Source organism: Typopeltis vanoorti, chromosome 11, assembly GCF_054136105.1.
Source record: "Typopeltis vanoorti isolate ZY-2024b chromosome 11, IOZ_Tvanoo_1.0, whole genome shotgun sequence".
NCBI classification, from domain to species: Eukaryota; Metazoa; Arthropoda; class Arachnida; order Uropygi; family Thelyphonidae; genus Typopeltis; species Typopeltis vanoorti.
Window position 1 is genome coordinate 130986523 of NC_143559.1, and position 20003 is coordinate 131006525.

General features: G+C 36.0%; 1 protein-coding gene across 3 annotated transcripts in view; it reads right to left on the minus strand.

Moving 5' to 3' along the window:
- Nucleotides 1–20003, minus strand: part of clu (clustered mitochondria protein homolog) — a 502466-nt gene that overhangs the window by 199045 nt on the left and 283418 nt on the right. For all 3 annotated transcript variants that reach the window (XM_090401006.1, XM_090401005.1, XM_090401004.1), the window contains exons 12-13: nucleotides 12837–12957; nucleotides 4922–5013 (exon numbers count right to left, since the gene is read on the minus strand). In XM_090401006.1, coding sequence (XP_090257132.1) covers nucleotides 4922–5013; nucleotides 12837–12957 — 213 coding nt within the window. The remainder of the gene's footprint in view (nucleotides 1–4921; nucleotides 5014–12836; nucleotides 12958–20003) is intronic.

Consider the following 20003-nt stretch of genomic DNA (forward strand, 5'->3'; position numbering starts at 1 on the left):
AAATTTGAAAGGAAGTTTATAATGGCAAAATTACTTGTTAAAGTCAGTTTAATCAACAGCAGCATTTATTTAAAATTTTTATGTCTAAGCTTTTAACTTCAGATAATTAAAAAAATGGCATGGATACCATCATAAAAAAGGAAGCCATTTTCAGAACTACTTAAAAAAAATTCTGCTCTAATGAAAATTTTACTCAAAGACAAAAACAATATGCAATTGCCACTATACTACTACTTGTAATATACAAAGTTTGACACAAAATATTAATGGTCAATTTTCAAATACAAAAAAAAAAGTGTGTGTTATTTTCTTTAGCAATGGAAGAATAATGTGATATTCAAGGCACAGTACAACTAATTCTCTGGGTTCATCTTATTTCAAAAGCTTTTCAGATCCATAAAGAAATCTTCGAATGGATAGCCTAAGAGAGTAAATCTGTTTCAACATTTTTAATATTTTCAAAGATATTGAAAAATCACTCCTACAGAGTATGAATTAGATGCAATAAAGCTGGTTTCTCATGATGGAAGTTACACCAGTGAATGATGGTACAAAAATCTAGTTTATTAGATTGTTAAAACACCAATTTCATGTAAATATTTCGACTTCCTTTCAATGCATTACACATCAAGAAAATCTTTGTGCTCATATAGCAGGATGTCCTTTGAATGTGTTATGGAGTAATGATTAAAATTGTCAGTTATATTTGTGGTAATGATATGAAGCAATGTCAATCTGTAGAACTGTTGGAACTGTTTTCCACAACTCTCCCAGCATCTAATTGTGTGCTGGGCGAGTTGTGGAAAAGTTTTTGCAATGCTTCAACTACATTGTTTACTACAAAGATTTCCTTGCAACAAAAGGCTAAAAAAACATGTCAATGCAACTTACAGTCTATGCATAGGCATTTTTCTTAACATTTTTTCACTGACATACTACAGGGAGAGGACAAATTAATTTGTGGTCCAACTAGTTATGCAACAGAGTTTATATGTACATTATACTTCCAACATTACAGACAAATATTTATTTATTTGTTCATATTTAGTATGTCATTGAGAAAATGTTAAGAAAATTCCTATGCATAGATTGTAAGTTGCATTGCCATTTTTTTTAACTTTGAATTATAGAATATTTAGCGAAGTGTGCATGAAGGATCTTCACAACTAGTCTACTTGTGGGAAGGGCTACCACTAAAACTGGTTTCAACTTCATTGAAGTCTCATCAGTAGGAACTAGACTCAAGAAGACACAAAAGTTAAATCAAACAAGACATTTATTTTCCATATTGATTTGAAGTTAATAGCTTACATATACAGACAGATCAGGTGTAAAGATATATCATGTGCATTTGTGTTTGCTTATGCATGAGTATAAGATTAAAACAATATAAATTCTTGTAGAAAGTTTTTTTTATCTTGGGTATATACTATGTTAAAGATACCAAGCAATTTTATAAGCTAGGTTTTAATCCTTTTTTTTCCCAAGTAAGCAAACAGACAAGCTTGTCTGTTTGCTTACTTGGGGGAAGGAAAAGAAAAGTATCTTTCGCCTTCAACTATCACCTTCAAAATAGTCCCCCTTGCATATCAATAAGTGCTCCCAGCGTTCTTGCCACTTCTGGAATGTGTCCTGGAAATCGTCTTTTCGAAGCATGTCAAGCACCTTCTGCGATTCACGCTGGATCTCTGCAATGGTGTCAAAACGGTGACCTTTGAGCTGGATCTTCATCTTCGAGAAGAGGGAGAGTCTGCAGGAGCCAAGTCTGGCGAGTAGGGTGGGTGCGGAAGTGAGATCATGTTGTTTCTGGCGAGGAACTCACGTGTGAGGAGAGCTCGGTGACAGAGTGCATTGTCGTCATGGAGCATCCAGTTTTTCACACACCACAGATCTGGTTGCTTTCACCAAATGTCCTCCATCAGATGCCTTAAAACCTGGCAGTAGAACTCACTATTGATGGTCTGGCCCCTGAGGACGAATTCTCGATGCACAATGCCACGAATGTTGAAAAAGACGAACATGTACTTGATCGAGATGCAGACCTGCCTCGCCCTTTTCGGTCATGGAGATGATGGGCGCTCCTGCTGTGAAGACTGTTGCTTCATCTCAGGGTTGTACCCGTATACTCAAGTTTCGTCACCGGTAATGATCCTCGACATGAAGGATGGGTCATCCACGGCATGCTGACGGAGTTCTTGGCAGACTTCGACGTGGTGTTCCTTCTGCTCCTGGGTCAGCAGCCTGGGGACAAACTTGGCAGCAACATGGTGAATGTTCAAATCACACGTGAGGATTGCCTGGACTGTTCCGTATGACACACCAACAATGGCAGCAATGTTATGGAGTGTTCTCTGACGATCCTCATGCACAAGTTGCCGAATGGTTTTGACATTTTTGGGGGTTGAGCTCGTTGAAGGTCTTCATGATCTCTCATCGTCTTCCAGTGATGTTCTTCCACTCTTGAAGCACGCATGACACTCAAAAGACCTCGAACGACTCATCACCGTAAACTTGCTGAATCATGTCAATTGTCTCTGTGGCAGATTTGCCCAGTTTCATGCAGAATTTCACGTTTGCTCTTTGTTCTAACTTGCTGTCCATGATGAAATCGCAAATGTGGTAACGCAGGTGGTCAGAATAGAGTCAGTTGCACATCTCCCAATGTACACAGGATGATGTCTTTTGGCACACTGACATATGAAGGTAGGTGCTCCCTGTGACTGTGCATGCAGCCTTGTGCTGCCATCTGTTGGTGTGTTACAAACCTAGTCTCGAAACTTTTTGATACCACCTCGTATCCCTTCTTGACAGAATATTCCTCAAGTTTTACAATCTCCCAAGACAAGACCACATGGTCAATTACCCAACTGGAGGCAATGTGGCTACCCTGGTTATGATAGCTCCTCTAATCCTATGACCAGGTCCAATACTCTTGCACTCTGAGTCCCCCCTCCATCATATACTGCCTCAAATAATTATATCTCAGTAGGGGTATAAATTCCATTTCCTTCCTACTAGGTGATCTCTCTTCCTTCCAATCTACATCTCCATAGTTGAAGTCCCCATAATAATTGCTTAACCTGCACTCATTGTATTAATTTGCTGATGCATGTCTCTCAGATCATCCCTGGCCTAATGCAGCAACTAACCATATATTTATTATTGGCCTTGATCTCACACCAAACTTCCTCAAATGAACAACCACCCACCTATCTCTATTATTTTTGGCTGCAATTTATCTGCTATCATCAGCAGTACCTGACCTCTCCCATCCTATCTTCCCTAAAAATACTAAGCCCTTAACATCCTATCTCTGCAACTATAGCATTGGCTGTAAGCCAAGTCTCACTAATGCCTATAAATTTTGTTGAGGTTGCACTAACCAATGCCAAAAGCTCCTCCTTGTTCCTGATACTTCTGGCATTAGCATACAAAAACTTCAGCATCCCTTTAGGTCCTAACCACTTTTACTTTCTGAATTGAACCCTATTCAAAATTTTTGCTTGAGAGACTAGATTTCTACACTTGTTGGTCATTCTCACACTCACTCACTCACCTCCTGGGTGATTTCACAAACATTCACTGCATCTACTCTAACTGCTTAGTTTTTCTGAACCTGTGCTTCAGCATGCATGGTGTACAAAGCTCTCTAGACACCTAACGCTGAAAGCACTTAGGTGCAATTCATCAGTATTATACAAACATTTTATCTGTCAAACTCAAACAATAGGGCCAAAAATCCTAAATTATTTTGCACAACCTGTAGTGATTCATTTGCTATATGCTTTCCTTTCAATTTGCCTCTATCATAGCATGGCAGGAGACTTACAATCTTCACTTTCTCGCTCGTTTTTTGCTTCATTCAACAATTACTTGACATCCTCTCTCAAACAATATTTTTCACTTCTTAGATCAGTGTTAACCAAGACAATTAGTTGTTTTGCCTCACCTTTTTGTATCTAAATGGCATGACTAATATCATTAATTTCTGGGCCAGGGAAAAAAATCATTTTGTTATACTTTTTTTAATATTCCTCTGATCATAGTTTCCATACATACTTTTCTCCTTACCTTGTTTTTCTCCACATGATCTCGATTTTTACCTTGGAACACACCTGCTTCTTTCTCACTTCAGCCCTGCTAATCTCTCTGCCACTTCTGCAACTTTTCTATTTAATGTTTTGTCCTGTGAAGGATAACATGCAATCACACTATTTCCTTATTTAGGTCCATTTTGTTCTCTGAATTTTGGATGCCACACATTCAATATTAATTCCAACAATAACATTTTATTGTTGATACTATCTACTCTACTAACACTAGCTTCATTCTCGCCACCTAATTTGTACCCATTATTGAAACACTTAATACATATTCAATTCACCAGTTTCAATCTCCTTCCATAAATCCTTTAATTTTTGCAACGAATACATCTCACACACATTACACTGTACAAAATCAATTGTAAGTTCAACTCGCCCAACAATGATGTCTTTGCTGAGTCAGTAGCGAGTGCTTTGTCTGTTAATGATTTCAAGGAGAGATGTGATAGATATTGTATTGATGATTTGGGTCTCCCATAATGAATCTTAGGACTCCATGAAGGTGCCTGTGCAGTGGCAATAATAATAAAAAAAAGGGTGCTTCCTCCATCTACATGCTAAGGACTGCATCATTATAAATTACTGATAACAGACATATGAATATTTGCCTAAACTCTCAGTGGTAACTTTTCATATCAAAAGTCATAATAAAATGTAGCACTTCCTAAAAGGACAGAAATACTGGGACATTAAGATGCTGAAAAGCAATAAAAATTTTAAATTTAAAGAGCTTAACTTTCACTGTTCAGATTAAACAACAAAATATAAGTAAAATATACTTGAAACTGGAGAGAGAAAAAAAATTAGTAAATACACACCAGTTCAAGGTATTTGGGATGATTCACAACTGTTTTACCAAAGTCTACAGATCCATAAACAACTGATTGCTCTTGTTCTCTCTCTAAAATTCCTGAAATTAAAAAAGTGAGAGTTCAGTTTATTGGGTATATCCATAATATCTATAACACAGAAATGTTTGAAATCTTGGATGTGGGGGAGGGTAGGGGGAGAGAGAAGAGAGTTACAATGCAATTCAACCCAATAACAGACCAGAGACTAAGCACTGCATGGCAGCCAGTGCTAAATATGCTGGTGTAAATATCACAAAAACCTACCATTCTACTCAGATGTTCATGAACAGCACAGTGTACTACTGACATTTCCAAAAAAAAAACATCCTGTCAATGAGAGTTCTATGGTGATGAGGACAGATTCTTGATGCAAGTGTTAAAAGAGGGTTATTACAAGAATTAAACAAGTGGCACAATCAGTCAAATGATACCATGATGTATGGTCTGCAAAGACAACACATATGAACACAATGATTCGTAACTTGTCACAGATAGGTAGGCTATAGCATCAAACAACTGCTGTATGTGTGTGTGTGGGGGGGGGACAATAAGAGCTCTTGCTGCTTTGTACTTCTGTCACTTACAGCAACTGTTGGTACAGCTCATAAAACACTGACACTGGACACCACTTGAATGGAGAAAGACAGCTGATCTGACAAATCTCAGTTAAAGTTGTTGCACCAATCGCAAGGTATAGCAACAGCAGCAAATTAATGGATCCATTATGCCACATTGCAATTTCACGAACTGCTCAGAGTTTATCCATCTAGTTGGCTGAGTATATAGCATCTTCACACTCGATATTGCTGTAGATTAAAATCCAACTTAGTGGCCCTTCTCATAATGGGATACTAAGACAGTGACATGAAGTCATTAGTCTCTATATACAAGTAGCCCAGTCATGAAGATACTTCCTGTGCAAACTTTGTTTGCTTACATTTGGATAAAGGATTAAACCAAATATATCACGACATCTTTCATTTATGGCATGGATTCTTGTGAAGAGGTAGATTATTTTCATTGCCCAGTGTGACACCACTATCCCTGCTTATCAGAGGTTTAAACTGACTTGGAAAAAAGTACTATATTTGGTATCTATAGCTCATTATTTAACCTTTATCCCACTCACACAACTTATGTACTATAGGTTTCCAAACTTTTGAGTAGAATTCAGATAAAAACTTCAGCAAAATAACATAATGCAAAAACTGTGTGCAATGTTTTTTCTCAAGCATAAGGACACCATCAGCACAGCCACTGAATTTGCAACCAATGGAGTATCTGTGGATGTGGTGGACAAACTGTTCATGACAGTTTTAATTAAAAAACTTTCACAGCTTACACCTGCAACAAAAATCATATAGAATTTTATTCAAAAACTCAAGATATTTCATCTAATGTTACGTGGATATAGCCAGGAAGACAGACTGTTAACTACATTCAAAACGTGAATCACAATAATAAGTCATTAATCATGCATATATTAGCTTTTATCTTGCTCACAGCTGAAGTATATGATATTGCACTATTAGAGTTCAAAGGAATAATTGTAAAAGGCTGGTGTAAGTATTTAAAATACTTATTAACTAAAAAAAGAACTCTTATGAACAATTAATAGTGATTACTTCCCAAATTTGGATATTGGCATGCAGCCTGATCAGCTCAGGTTCAAACGATTTTGTAGTATTTCACATTTTTCAAGGAAAAGACTATCAGATTTGAACTTTTTGGAATGAAGTTTTACCTAATTCCACAGAACTCTGTGCTTAGTGTCAAAAACAGCAAAGATGATATGAGCAGTGTACTTGATAGACACCTGGTAAGGAAATAGGTGGGGATATATCCTTTATAGATAGTAAGAAGGAACACAGTTTCTGAGCTGGTTTGAAGGAAGCATATAGATTGAATTTACAAAGAATCCCTGTTATTTGTTCCAAGGTTCCTTTAAGGTGGGGTATTGAAATTCTTTTCAGATTGGACTGTAGTCTGGTAGAAGGATGATAGGTATCAATTTTTTTAATGGAAGTTTTGTTGTATCCATTACATATCAGATTACTTTTAATTTTATTCACTTCATCTAACAAAAAGGAATTAGAAAAGCATATCATATGAGCACTATATACAAGACTCTTGATAATATTCCATTTTCTGTAATGAATGATAGTAGAAAACTTTTAAATTAGCCGGCCTGGTTGGCCGAGTGGTTAGCGTGTCCACTCTCCAGCCAAGAGGCTACGGGTTTGAATCCCGCCGTGGGCATGGATGTTTGTGATTGTCCTACAAACTTTGTGTGGAAAGGGAATCTGCGACCCTACCACTTATTCTAGCAGAAGACATCATTGCCAAAACCATGTGAGGTACAGCAGTGACCATATGGCATCAAATGTGAAAAAAAAAAAGATAGTGGAGGGTGAGTAACTATCTGCCAGTAAAAGTTGGCTTCCAATAAAGACTAGACTATCACATTTTTGGAATCCAACCTGGCCTTGCTTATCATGCTATTGACACTAGGCACAGAGTTCTTCAGAACCAGACAAAACTTCACTGCAGAAAGTTCAAATGCGATTGTCTTTTTCCTCAAAACATATAAAATGCTACAAAACCTCTTGATTGAGAGGACTGCATGACAATATTAAAGTTTTGAGAAGTGATCCTAATTTTTTTTTAAATTAATGATTATTTTAAATTATTTTTTACCTATGCAGATAGGTAAAACCCCTACAATTTTTTCTTTGAATTCTAATGCTGTAATATCATATACTTCAGCAGTGACTGAGACAAGAGCTAATATACACTAATTTATGACTCACTGCGATTCATGTTTTGAATGTAGTTAATGGTCAGTCTTCTTGATGATGTTCACGTAACATTGGATGAAATATATTGGAGTTCATCAATTTCCTGATATGTATCCCCAAGGGGTGTTCAGGTTACTATGACAGCACTACATGATTAAGTTTACATTATTATTAATCTCTTATCCACGATTTTCCTCCAAATTAGTCCAAAGTTTCCTTCAAATTACTTGTAAGCACTCCAATATTGTCATAACAAACATTTCATGTTTCTAAGCCACTTTTAAATGAATCAATCTTTGGTCTTCCCTCTGGGTCTCTTTCCTATCTTGACATCAAACACCTGTTTTGCTAACCTTTCCCCACTCATTCAATTTAAGTGGTCATATTCACAGAACTAATCTAAGGTGGTATACCTTAGATTAGTTCTGTTTACAAATTTTTTAATACTAATAGTGTCAAGTTCCTTTGTAATATCTTTACTTTTAATATGATGTTGCCAGTGATGCCATCAGTTCACTCCCCTAATTTTTGTCAGAACCCTCATATCTGTGGTCTCTAGTCTTTGTTCTCTGATCTATTGGAGTTTTTTTGAATAAAATTCTATATAATTTTTGTTACATGTGTAAGACATGAAAGTAATTTAAATATTTCTAGTGCACATATTCCATTAAAACTATTTATTCAAGACAACTTTCCACTCCAATCTGGAGTTAGTGAGGAATGCAATCAAATAGGCATGGATCAACATTCCATGAATGTTTCTAGGGAATGTTCATTGCATTGTAGATCTGATGTATACAATTTATTTATTTATGCATATGGCTTTGTGAAACTGGTATGAAATGTACAATCACAATGTCCAGAAACAAATGATGAAAAACTTAACATGTAAAAGTTCATTACATAAAAGTACAATTACAACTACAGGTCAATGTCCAGTCTGAAAAGCCAATCCAAGGCCTCATCTGTCACTTTGTGGATGTCCTGTAGGCCACCACCATGAAACTGGCGCCTTGGGCATTCGTACACAATATGAGTAATCGTCTGAGTCACGAGGGAACAATCACAATAAGGGTGGTCAACAGCTCCTTTATGTAGTAAATGGTAACCACATCTGCCCCAGTTAGTTCTGATCCTGTTGATTGACGACCAAATCTTCCTAGGAAGTGGAAAACCAGGCTGCCTTTGTTGGGAGATTGTTGGACCAGAATTCTCTCCATGTCAGGTGTTGATGGCAGGGTAGTTGAAGGGCGTTCGTCCATAGACCAGAGAGGCTTTCTAAATTTTAGGCGAAGACCTGGAGGATTTATGAGAGTCTGGTGTAGGGGCAGGAGAGGGTTGCTCGTTGCTTTATAAATTCTTTCATCGAAGCTTGTCTTCTCCATATGTTTGGTGGTGCAATGTTAGATAGGACAGGCAGCCAGGAGAGAGAGAGAGGGGGTGCTTCTCACTGTCCTGCTAATTGTGTGCATGGTAGAGTTTAGCTGGGTGTCTATAATGTTAGTGTGTGCACTTCTTTCCCAGATAGGGGCACAATATTCTGTTGCAGAGAATGCAAGGGCTAGTGCAGACGACCTTAGGACTTCTTAGCCACAACCTGGTTTTTCCAGCAAGCTTTGAAATAATATTGTTTCTTGTTTTAATTTTATTGGATAGGTTGATGATGTGTCTTTTATAGGTTAGGCTTCTGTCCAGGCTTGGTCCAAGGTATTCCAGGTGAGGCTCGTGTTGTACCATTTTTCCACAGAAAGAAAGGCTGAGGTGTCGATTTGTCTCAGCATTCAGCAACAAAAACTGTCTATAGGATTCAGGTGAAATACTGTAGACACAGTTTTTGTTGATGTACACAATTAAACTGAGCAACTCTAAGGGGCACAGGAGACATAGCTTGCTATTAGGTAAGTGTACTTAATAAAATGGCCACACATAGAAAGCGAATCTCATTTAATTTGATCTTGGGTAATTCAATATCCTGTCTAATCCAAAGCAAATTTCATTCCCCAGCCTATGAACTAAATATGGTAAATGTAGCCCAAGCACTAGTTCTAATTAGAGGGAGAGCAAAGCTCAAGGAATAATGACTTTCAAGTTGATTGGTTCACTCGCTTAGTCGTAAATAGAGTTGTGTACTGGTGTTATGCATCATTGAAAAAAGGAGTACCATTTGACAATTTTGTTAGAATTGAGTAATCATGTGACTTTGAATCTGAACTTTTTTCCAAAACATCATAACAGGAGATGAATTTTGTTCACACTGGAAAACACCCAACTCACCTTAAGAATGACTAAAAATAGTCCTTCTTCCATAACTCTGTAATTCCCACATTTCACTTTACTTCCTTTTTATTGATGGGAACTACAAGAGATCTACTCCAGTCTTTTGGAATCTAACCTTCTGAATTAGGCATTATGAAATGCAGCTAATACAAAAACCTATAAGCTTCCATATTTGTGCATTTCTGGTCAAATATCATATACTGCAGCTCCCTTTCCCACATTTCAATTCTTGTAGATAAACTTATACGTTAGTTATATGACTTGAAAACTTTCAGGAATTTTTCCACATTTCAAGTTTTTGATAACTTTTTATTTTATTTTATTTTTTATTAACACTTCAAGTATCGATGTGTACTTCTTTTTCAATTCCTCTTCTTCAGTTTTTATAATACGATTTCTTTTATAGTACTTTTTTCTCCATTTCTTAGATTTTTTTAGTAGCCTCTAGAACATTTGCTGCCATATATAAGGCAGCAAATATATATAAACATTCAACTACATCAATAAAATCAGGAACAAATGAAATTCCTAATTAAAAAAAAAAAAAAAAAAAGAAGTTAGATAAAAACAATTTATTGATCAAAAACCTTTCAGTGGAAGCTATAGAAGAAACATTTAAAAACCTGGAATGGAAAAAGAGATGTTATAGTAAACAATAATCAAAGCTAAATCACTTGTGATTTACTGATGGCATTCTTTCAAGTAATTCAGCAGAAAAACTTCAAGAAATGACCACTGAACACTGAATTCAGAAAGCAAAAAAAAATTAAACTATAAACAAAGACAAAGCAAAAAAAATCCAAAATCCAATGCAGATAGAAAACCAGGATATCACTATAGTAACTTCTTATTATTTTTACTTAGGACAAAAGATTACAATCGATGGAGGCTATGAGGAAGAATTTATACAGTGAATTCAACTTGGTAGAGCACACTCTGGAAGTGAAACACTTGCAGGGTACATATCAATGTGCCATAAAAATAAAATACTCGGTAGCTGCATACTTCTGATAATGAATTTTATATGGGTGCGACCCACAAAAGGTTTATTTGTAAACTTATGGTACATTTGTTTATGGGCAGACGGTTTTTTTTTCTAAAGCACATATTCTTACGGACATGTATATTACATTACGGGATATGGCAAGTGATATGAAGTCATTAGCTCCTATATACCAGCCCACTCCTGAAATTACTTCAGGCGCAATCTTGTTTGCTTACACTTAGATAAAGGATTAAACTAAGAATATAATTTCTTGGCATCTTTAAATTTAAAAGGTTAGAATTATATACTGTATGCCCACAGATATGAGCCCCTTCAACACTTCTGTGCATGTCAGAAGAAGCAGAATCCATTCCAATAATAGGGTAATTAATCTGTCTTGCGGGATGAGTTGTTTATTACTGCACATTGGAAAATTAATTTTTTTATGAACATTGCAGTTTTTAAAGTGGTAACTATTTTGCTTGTATAACAGTTGGAAAATTTTACGTATAAAGAACGTGATTTTGCGTGTTTGTGACCAATTCGAACATCAGCTTATTTCTTTTTCCCATTCAACATGAACCGACTCTTCTTGGCAAGTTGCCAGACTAGGATCTCGGATCTGTGGTCAAACGGTAGCTAAATAAAATTTTCCCAAATTCTGAGAACTACATCATCCATTTTTATCCACTGCTGGACAAAGGCCCTCTCAACAGAGGACCTTTGTTTGAGACAAAGTCTCATCCTCTCAACATCTCTTTGGTCTTTCTGTAGCTCTTTCCATCTCTGGAGTGGAAAATATCTTTATTTTTAGTGTTACTTCTTGCAAACATGACCTGCGAATTGCCACTTTTTTAATATCAGTGAAATGTGGGTAAGTAGTCAAGAAGAAAGGAGAAACTTTTTTTTTTTTTAAATGGGAAGGCCACTACCAGGAGGACCAGTTTCAACCTTTATTGAGGTCTCGTTAGTGGGAGCCAGACCCAGAAGCGATACTAAGCTTGAAGTAATGCAGAAGTCACTAGAGACCTTTTGGCTACTCGTATATCCAAATATGATTTCTGCATTACCTTAGTATCACTACTGCATCTGGCTCCCACTGATGAGACCTCAATAAAGGTCAAAACCGGTCTGGGTAGTAGCCCTTCCCATAATGCATAGCATTATACATGTCTGTAAGGATATGTGTTGCATTATGGGATACTAAGGCAAGTGATGTGAAGTCATTAGCTTCTATATATGAGTTGCCCAGTCCTGAAGTTACTTCAGGAGCAAACTTTCTTTGCTTACACTTTGATAAAGGATTAAAAACCAAGAATGTAATTTCTTGGCGTCTTCAATTTACAGTATAACCAAGTGGCAAAACTTCCAACATAATTCTAACCTCTTAGTCAAATACACATCAGCACACTTTCAAAGTTATTACAATATCATAATTTAAAAATTTTTGAAATAGTCTCACTAACCACATTATAGAGATACTCTTTAATATCAACAGAATTTAGCCTATCCTTTGTGAGAGGCTAACACTGCACCTTTACTTCCAGGTATCATCCATATCTACTAACAGTCCCTACAGATCACATGGATCACTAGAGACATGAAGTGACTTGATAAGAATTCCATATTTTAAGAAAAATTTCTGAATCGTGTAAAAAATATTTAAAAAAAATAGCCCTTTAGCCTATTCACTGTATAAATGCATTATAGGTTTACAACCTTGCATGGATAAGTCACTTTATTTTTCTTTCAAATTTCACTTATTAAAAACTACCTACAAAAGTCAAAAATAAACGTTCTACTAAAAATGCAGCATGCTTACCTGGAATGATTGACTGAGCTGTAATACGGAAACCTCTGTAATCGATAACTACAGTTCCCAATGTGTATAGTCCTTCCACATCCACAACACTATATGCTCTCACTCCTTGCAGATCATTGCACTGAAAATATTTACTATATGTTACCACTGATTTTCATACATAAAAAAAGTATGCATTGAGATTTGTTTGCCTCTTTTAAATGCTATCTTCATAAATCAGATCTATCATTTAAAATTTTTTACACTTGGTATTAGTAAAAAAAACTCCATAGTTCAATAAATTCCATAACCTATATCAGTAAACTATTCAATAATAAAGTGTATTAATAATGATAATATAATAATATTACATATTTATTCAATAATAAATACCCACCAGTAAATACTTTTGATAAGTGCACGTGTAAAAACATTACACACAAACGTGAGTAATGAGAACCACTTTTGAACGAGCAAAATATTTCAGCTATTTAAGCGGTTTCTAATGAAGATGACAAACTAACTATGGAAATAAGAAATAGAACAAAAAAAAGCCAGTATGGTGGGGAGCCAGGTGAATTAAATTTATATGGAAGAAGGGGGAAATTAGCCAGAACACTAACTAGCAGTATACAATACAGTGTTCAAACCAGTTTTAAGTTATCCATCTGAGAGCTGGGCTAGGAATAAAGTACTTGATCAAAGATAAGAGACAAAGATATGAGAGTTCTGAGAAAGATTAGAGGAGTAAACAGATGGCAGAATCATTAAAAATGAAGACATTAGGAAGGAAGTTGACACTTAGCTTTCAAGAATATGCGATCAGAGCTAATTTAAGATGGTATATGGTTGATTAAAACAGAATGGAAAAACCAAGGTTAGCAAAACAGGTGTTTGATGCCAAGATGGTAGGAAAAAGAAAAACCCAGAGGAAGATCAACATCTAGGTGAAGTGATTCAGTCAGACGTGCCTTGTAGCATCTAGCTAGGAACGCTAAGATTAATTCAAGACTTGTTTATTAAAGGCAATAGAAATTAAATGAATTAACATATTCAACTGCATGCTATCAATTTTGAATGAACCAGCTATGTTTACAGAGGAACCAAAGCATTTTGAAAATGCATTAAATGAACTCTGGTCAATTAGAAAGAAAACAATTTATTTAATGAAGTGATACATAAGAAGAAACTGTTGATATTTCTTTTGCTGGTAAGTTTTACTTATGTGAGCCATGGTTAATCAGTCCTCATTTTGATCATCAGCAAATTACTGAGACTGGAAAGAGCACTTTTTGATTGGAAATTTTCTTAGCGATTATACCAATTCTTATGCATAGAACATCATCTTCTACATATCTAAATTGAATAAAGGGAATGGACACACTATGATACTGTTAGATACTGCTAAGGCATTTGACAGGACACCACATAAACTGGAGAATATGGAATTAGAATATGAACTATTGACTTTGATAAGTGGGATGCTGATGAATAGGTATCAGAAGTATATGGTGGGTGTGAATCTATCAGATGTAAGGTGACCAGTGGTGTTCCCCAGGGTTCAGTCCGTGGACCAGAAGACACTGACAGGAGATATTCTATTTTGTAATGATGCAAAGATACATGCGGTAATCAATACTACTGATATCCAGCATATACAGAATGATATGAATAGGCTGGAAATTTGGGCAAATAATAATGCTGTCATTTTAATGTTCATTTTAATGTTAGTAAATGTAAAGTTATACACTCTCACAAGATGAGATTTCCAAAGGCATATTATATTAGCGGGGTTATGCTACAAGAAACTGATGAGGCTAGGATTCTTGGCATCATAGTGGATAGGAAATTGAATTTCAAAGGCCACATTGCAAAAATTTCGAATACAACTCTGAGGATAATTGTGATGTTGAAACGAATGCTGATATATAGGAATAAGGAAGTAATTTTGCCTTTTTAGAAGGCCTTGATATGAATGCACCTGGCCTACCATGCACAAATTTGGTGTCATGGGTTCAGAGGAGATAAGCTGTGGAAAGGGTGCAAGGGGAAGATTAATAAAGATGATATCAGGATTATGGAATGTTGATTATGAGTACATATTGAGAATATGTGGATTGCAGACACTGGTAAATAGGAGAAAAAGGGATGATATGATAGAGGTCTATAAACTTTTGAAAGAATATTATAGTTTATCAACTGATGAAATTTTTTTTGTTATATGGAAGGGGGTGAGGACAACGGATAAGAGCTAGATTTTTCTCTCACAGAGTAGTGAGTGAGCAGAACCATTTGCCTATTGAAGTGAGTGCATGCAGCATGAATGAGTTTAAGAGAAGGTATGACATCTAGTATGAGTGATACAGTCTCCCTCACGTCCTTGACTCCCCGAAGGTCTCTGATGATAATAATAAGGTGCAAAATTAAATCTTACTCTTAATATCTTAATCTTAATAAATAACAGTTAATCTTATTACTGTTAGTTATGTTAAACCAAATAATGGAAAAATTAAAAATTAATTTGGAATTGCATCCAGAAAATTCAATGGAGATAATTTCTTTCTTAATGCAATTCCTAAGTCCAAATGCTACTTAATATATCTTAATAGCTAATTTGAAAAGATGTTTGTGTTTTTTGCTTTTGAATGAAAAGATATGGCTTTGAATCCCATTTGGGACATGACATTTTTTAAGGAGGGCTTTTCATGTGAAAGTAAGTTCATTGTTTCTTATTAAGAAACAGCAGAAAGATCCTCCTTCAATACTTGGGATTTTATTCTCAAAAATCTTTTATGGGACATATTGGATAATGAGAAATTTAACACCCATCACAGATGCTCAAGTATGGTACAGATATCATGATATTTTTGTGTATGGAAAGGTTCCCAGTTTAAACTTCAAAACTTTCCAAAAAACAGTATTCATCCTTGCATACAATTTACTCTTGAAATGTATAGGATATATACATTTCCTTCCTTGTGCTTCAACTAGATGGGAGCTTTCAGTTTTCTGACTTTAGAAAGAAAAGATAGAAAACTAAAGGCTCCCATTTAGCTGATGAAGCAAAAGGGCCATACCAGACAATGAAATTTATATCCCACCTAAAGACAGTCACAAACATCCATGCACATGACAGGATTCAAACCTGCAACCTGATTGTTGGGGAGAAAAGACACTAACCACTTGGCCAACCAGACTGCTAGACATTCACACGACCACCATAAAAACATATCTAAAATTTAATTTCTTTATATCTTATAATCTATAAGCTCTCATAAGCTGCTTCTCACAACAGAATTAGTTAACTGTCATTAATAACAGTCAGGTGCATAACGCATGCTTCCCCCCCCCCTCTTTTCCATCATTAAACTGCTCCAATACTTGTACCTTTCTCCTGAGTAACATTTTCTAATGCAACACCTTAAATTAATTATTTAAGAAACAATTCAAGTAAATGAATTTACATTTAATTCTTATTTTGGAAGTGAGTGTGCTCAAATCTAAAATGCAAGTTGTAGAAGAAAAATGTCTCTTCTTCTTTATGCATTAGATGTAGTATCTGTTGAGACTAAGACTTCATCTTTAATAGTATCTTTTAATCTTTTTCTAGGTCTTCCTGTTCTTCTCTTATTCTTTGGTTTCCAACTATAGACTTGTTTTATTATTCTATCTTCACTTCTTCTTTCCACATTTTCAATCCATTTTATTCTTCGGGTTGCTACCCAATTGTTTATTGCTTGTATTTCAGAATGTTTTCTTATACCTGTATTTTTTATTTCATCTAATCTAGTTTTATTTACTATTTTTCTTAATATATTCATTTCACCTGTGTTCAACATTTGTCTTGTTTTCCTAGTGTCTGGTCTTGTTTCTGCATTATATGTCATAATAGGCCTGATTTCTGCTTTATAAATTCTGGTTTTTGTCTCTACTCTAAGATGTTTATTTTTTTTCATATTGTTGTGTTCAAGCATCCTGATATTCTTGCAGCTTTTGCAAATAGTTCTCTGACTTCTATATGTGGTCTTCCTTCCCAGTTCAGTTGTATACCTGAATAGTTGTGATTCATTATTTGTTCAATAATAGTACCTTCCAATTCTAATTTGCATCTTTGTGGTTCTTGTGATATTGTCATACATTTTGTTTTAGTTTTTGATATTTCATATTATACAATTTTGCTGCTTTATTAAATGTATATAGTAATATTTGTAGCTGAGTTTCATTTTCTGCAATTAATATTACATCATCTGCCTAACATATAGTTATTATTCTATTATTTATTTTCACCCCTGTATTTTTTATTTTATTAACTTTTTATATTATTTCATCCATTATTATATTGAATATTGTTGACTTAAAGAGTCCCCTTGTCTAATGCCATTACTAATTTGTATCTCTTTACTTATTTTTCCTTGTGTTTTTATTAACAGCTATTATTATCATATATTTCTTTAATTATTTGTATTATGTTTTCTGCTACTTTTCTTCTCTGCAATATTTTATTACATAAATTATATATTTAGTTTAATCCTTGAACAACAAGGTTTCAGAAAAGATAGATCATGTACAGATGCAATATTCATAATCAGACAATTGATAGCGAAAACAACAGAATACAATAAGAAACTATTTATATGCTTTATAGACCTGGAAAAAGCATTTGACAGAATATTAATTCGAGATGTAATAGAAATTGGAAGGTTTTTTTTCCCGCACTTGGTTAGACTATAAATTACACGTTTAGTTTAATCCTTCATCCAAGTGTAAGCAAACAGAGTTTGCGCTGAAGTATCTTCAGGACTGGGGCAACTCGTAGCAAAGGTGGACAAAACTTCACATCACTTGCCTTAGTATCCCATAATGCAAAGCACATCCCCTTGTGGAGATGTATGATGCTATGCATTATGGGAAGGGTCACTACCCAGACCGGTTTTGGACTTTATTGAGGTAAGAATGAATATAATATGCCAGAGCAAATAAGGACAACAAATCTGAGTGGGATAGTTAATATAAGGCATCAAGGTAGGGTTGGGGCTAATGGGGACCTTAAATTCATGTACACTAATACTAGGAGTATTAGGAACAAGAAGGAAGAGTTTTTGGCCATGGTTGGCACTTCCAGACCACAGGTTATAGGTATTAGTGAAACATGGCTGACTGTAGATGATATAACTAGTGGGATTGAATGTGATGGGTATAGTGTGTTCAGGAATGACAGAGAGAATAAAATGGGGGGAGGAGTATTGTTGATGATAGCTGATGAGCTCCAGCCAAGGAGAATAGAAGTTGAATTGCAGGATAGAGAAAAGAGCACATTTGAGGCCATTTGGTGTGAGATTGTGGCTAGCAGAACTAAATATACAATTGGGTGCTGCTATAGACCAGGTGATGGAAAAGATGGTGGTGACAGTATGCACAAGCAAATAGAAGAAATGAGTGGAAGGAGGGTGATTATTATGGGAGATTTCAACTATGGTCGCATTGATTGGAGTGAGGAGAGGACACACGGGAGGAAGGAATTGGATTTTATGCGGTTATTAAGGGATAACTATCTGCGACAGCATGTAATGGAAAATACTAGGGGTCAGAGAGTGCTTGACCTAGTAATTACATCTGAGGATTTGGCTGTAACAAATATGACCACATTGCCACCAATCAGTGAGAGTGATCATAGGGTCTTGACTTGGGAGGTGGCTAAAGGTGTAGAATTTTCAATTAAGACAGGGTACATGTGGAATTATCGGGCTGGAAAGTATGACAAACTTAGGAGTTTGATTGGTTCAGTGCCATGGCATGTACAACTGCAAGGACTAAAAGTTGATAGTGCATGGGAGGTAGTTAAGAAGTGCTTGCATGAAGCAATGGCTGACTGTATACTTAGAGTCCGAATAATAAATCAAGTAGGGGTTAAATGGATGAATAACACCATTAAGCTTGAGTTGCAAAAAAAGAAACAACTATGGATGGAATTTAAGGAGAAGGGTGACCGGCAGGCACATGAACGGTATAAAGCGCAGGCCAGAAGGGTGACGAGTGTGGTAAGAAAAGCAAAAAAGGATTACGAAAGAACATTGGCCATGCAGGCTAAAGAGAATCCTAAACAGTTTTTTAGATATGTAGCAAGTAAAAGGAAAAATGTACATGGCAGATTGATTTTAAAGAATGCCGATGGTAGGGAGGTAACTGAATCAGTTGAGATAGTTGAGTTACTGAGTGAGCACTTTGCAAAAGTATATCATCCAGGTGGTGACATTGCAGAAACGAATAAACCAGTAGATTATATGGGAATTGTGGTTAATGAAGTGGAGGTGAGTAGTCTATTGCATAACCTCAATGTCAATACATCTGTGGGATTGGATGGTATACCAGCTTGTGTTGTACGAGAAGCAGCTAAAGAATTGTCAGTACCCTTGACCATTTTGTTTAATTTGAGTCTCGGGTCTGGGTTAGTCCCGAGCGGGTGGAAAGAGGGGAAAATAGTTCCACTGCATAAAGGTGGCTCCAAGACTGCTGTTGTAAATTACCGACCGATTAGCATATCAGGAATCAATTTCAAGGTCTTAGAGAAAATAGTCAAGAGGAAAATACAAGATTGGATAGAAGAAAATGGGATACTGTATTGGGGACAGCATGGTTTTGTGAAGGGTAGGTCATGCCTCAGTAACTTGCTCACGTATTATAACACAGTGACGGCTGAACTGGATAAGGGTAATGGGTTTACGGTGATTCTACTGGACCTTGCCAAGGCCTTTGACAAGATTCCACATGGAATTCTAATCAGTAAATTGCAGCATATGGGAATGGACATAGGGTTGGTGAGATGGATAGGAGGGTGGTTGACGGAGAGATATCAGAGAGTGGTTTACTCGGGAGTAGAGTCCACAAGACGGCCTGTGACTAGTGGTGTGCCACAAGGATCTGTTCTTGGACCGCTGCTGTTTAATTTGTTCATAAATGATATAGGAAATGATCTGAGAGGAACAGTTCATTTGTTTGCGGATGATGCGAAGTTGGGTAGGGCAATAGTGAATGCAGATGACGTCAAAATTTTGCAGGATGATTTGGATAGATTGGAGGTCTGGGCTAAGGAGAATGGATGTCAGTTTAATGTGACAAAATGTAAGGTTATGCATTTTGGGGTGAAAAGATTGGCGGCAGTTTACTGCATTGGTGGAACCCTGCTCCAGG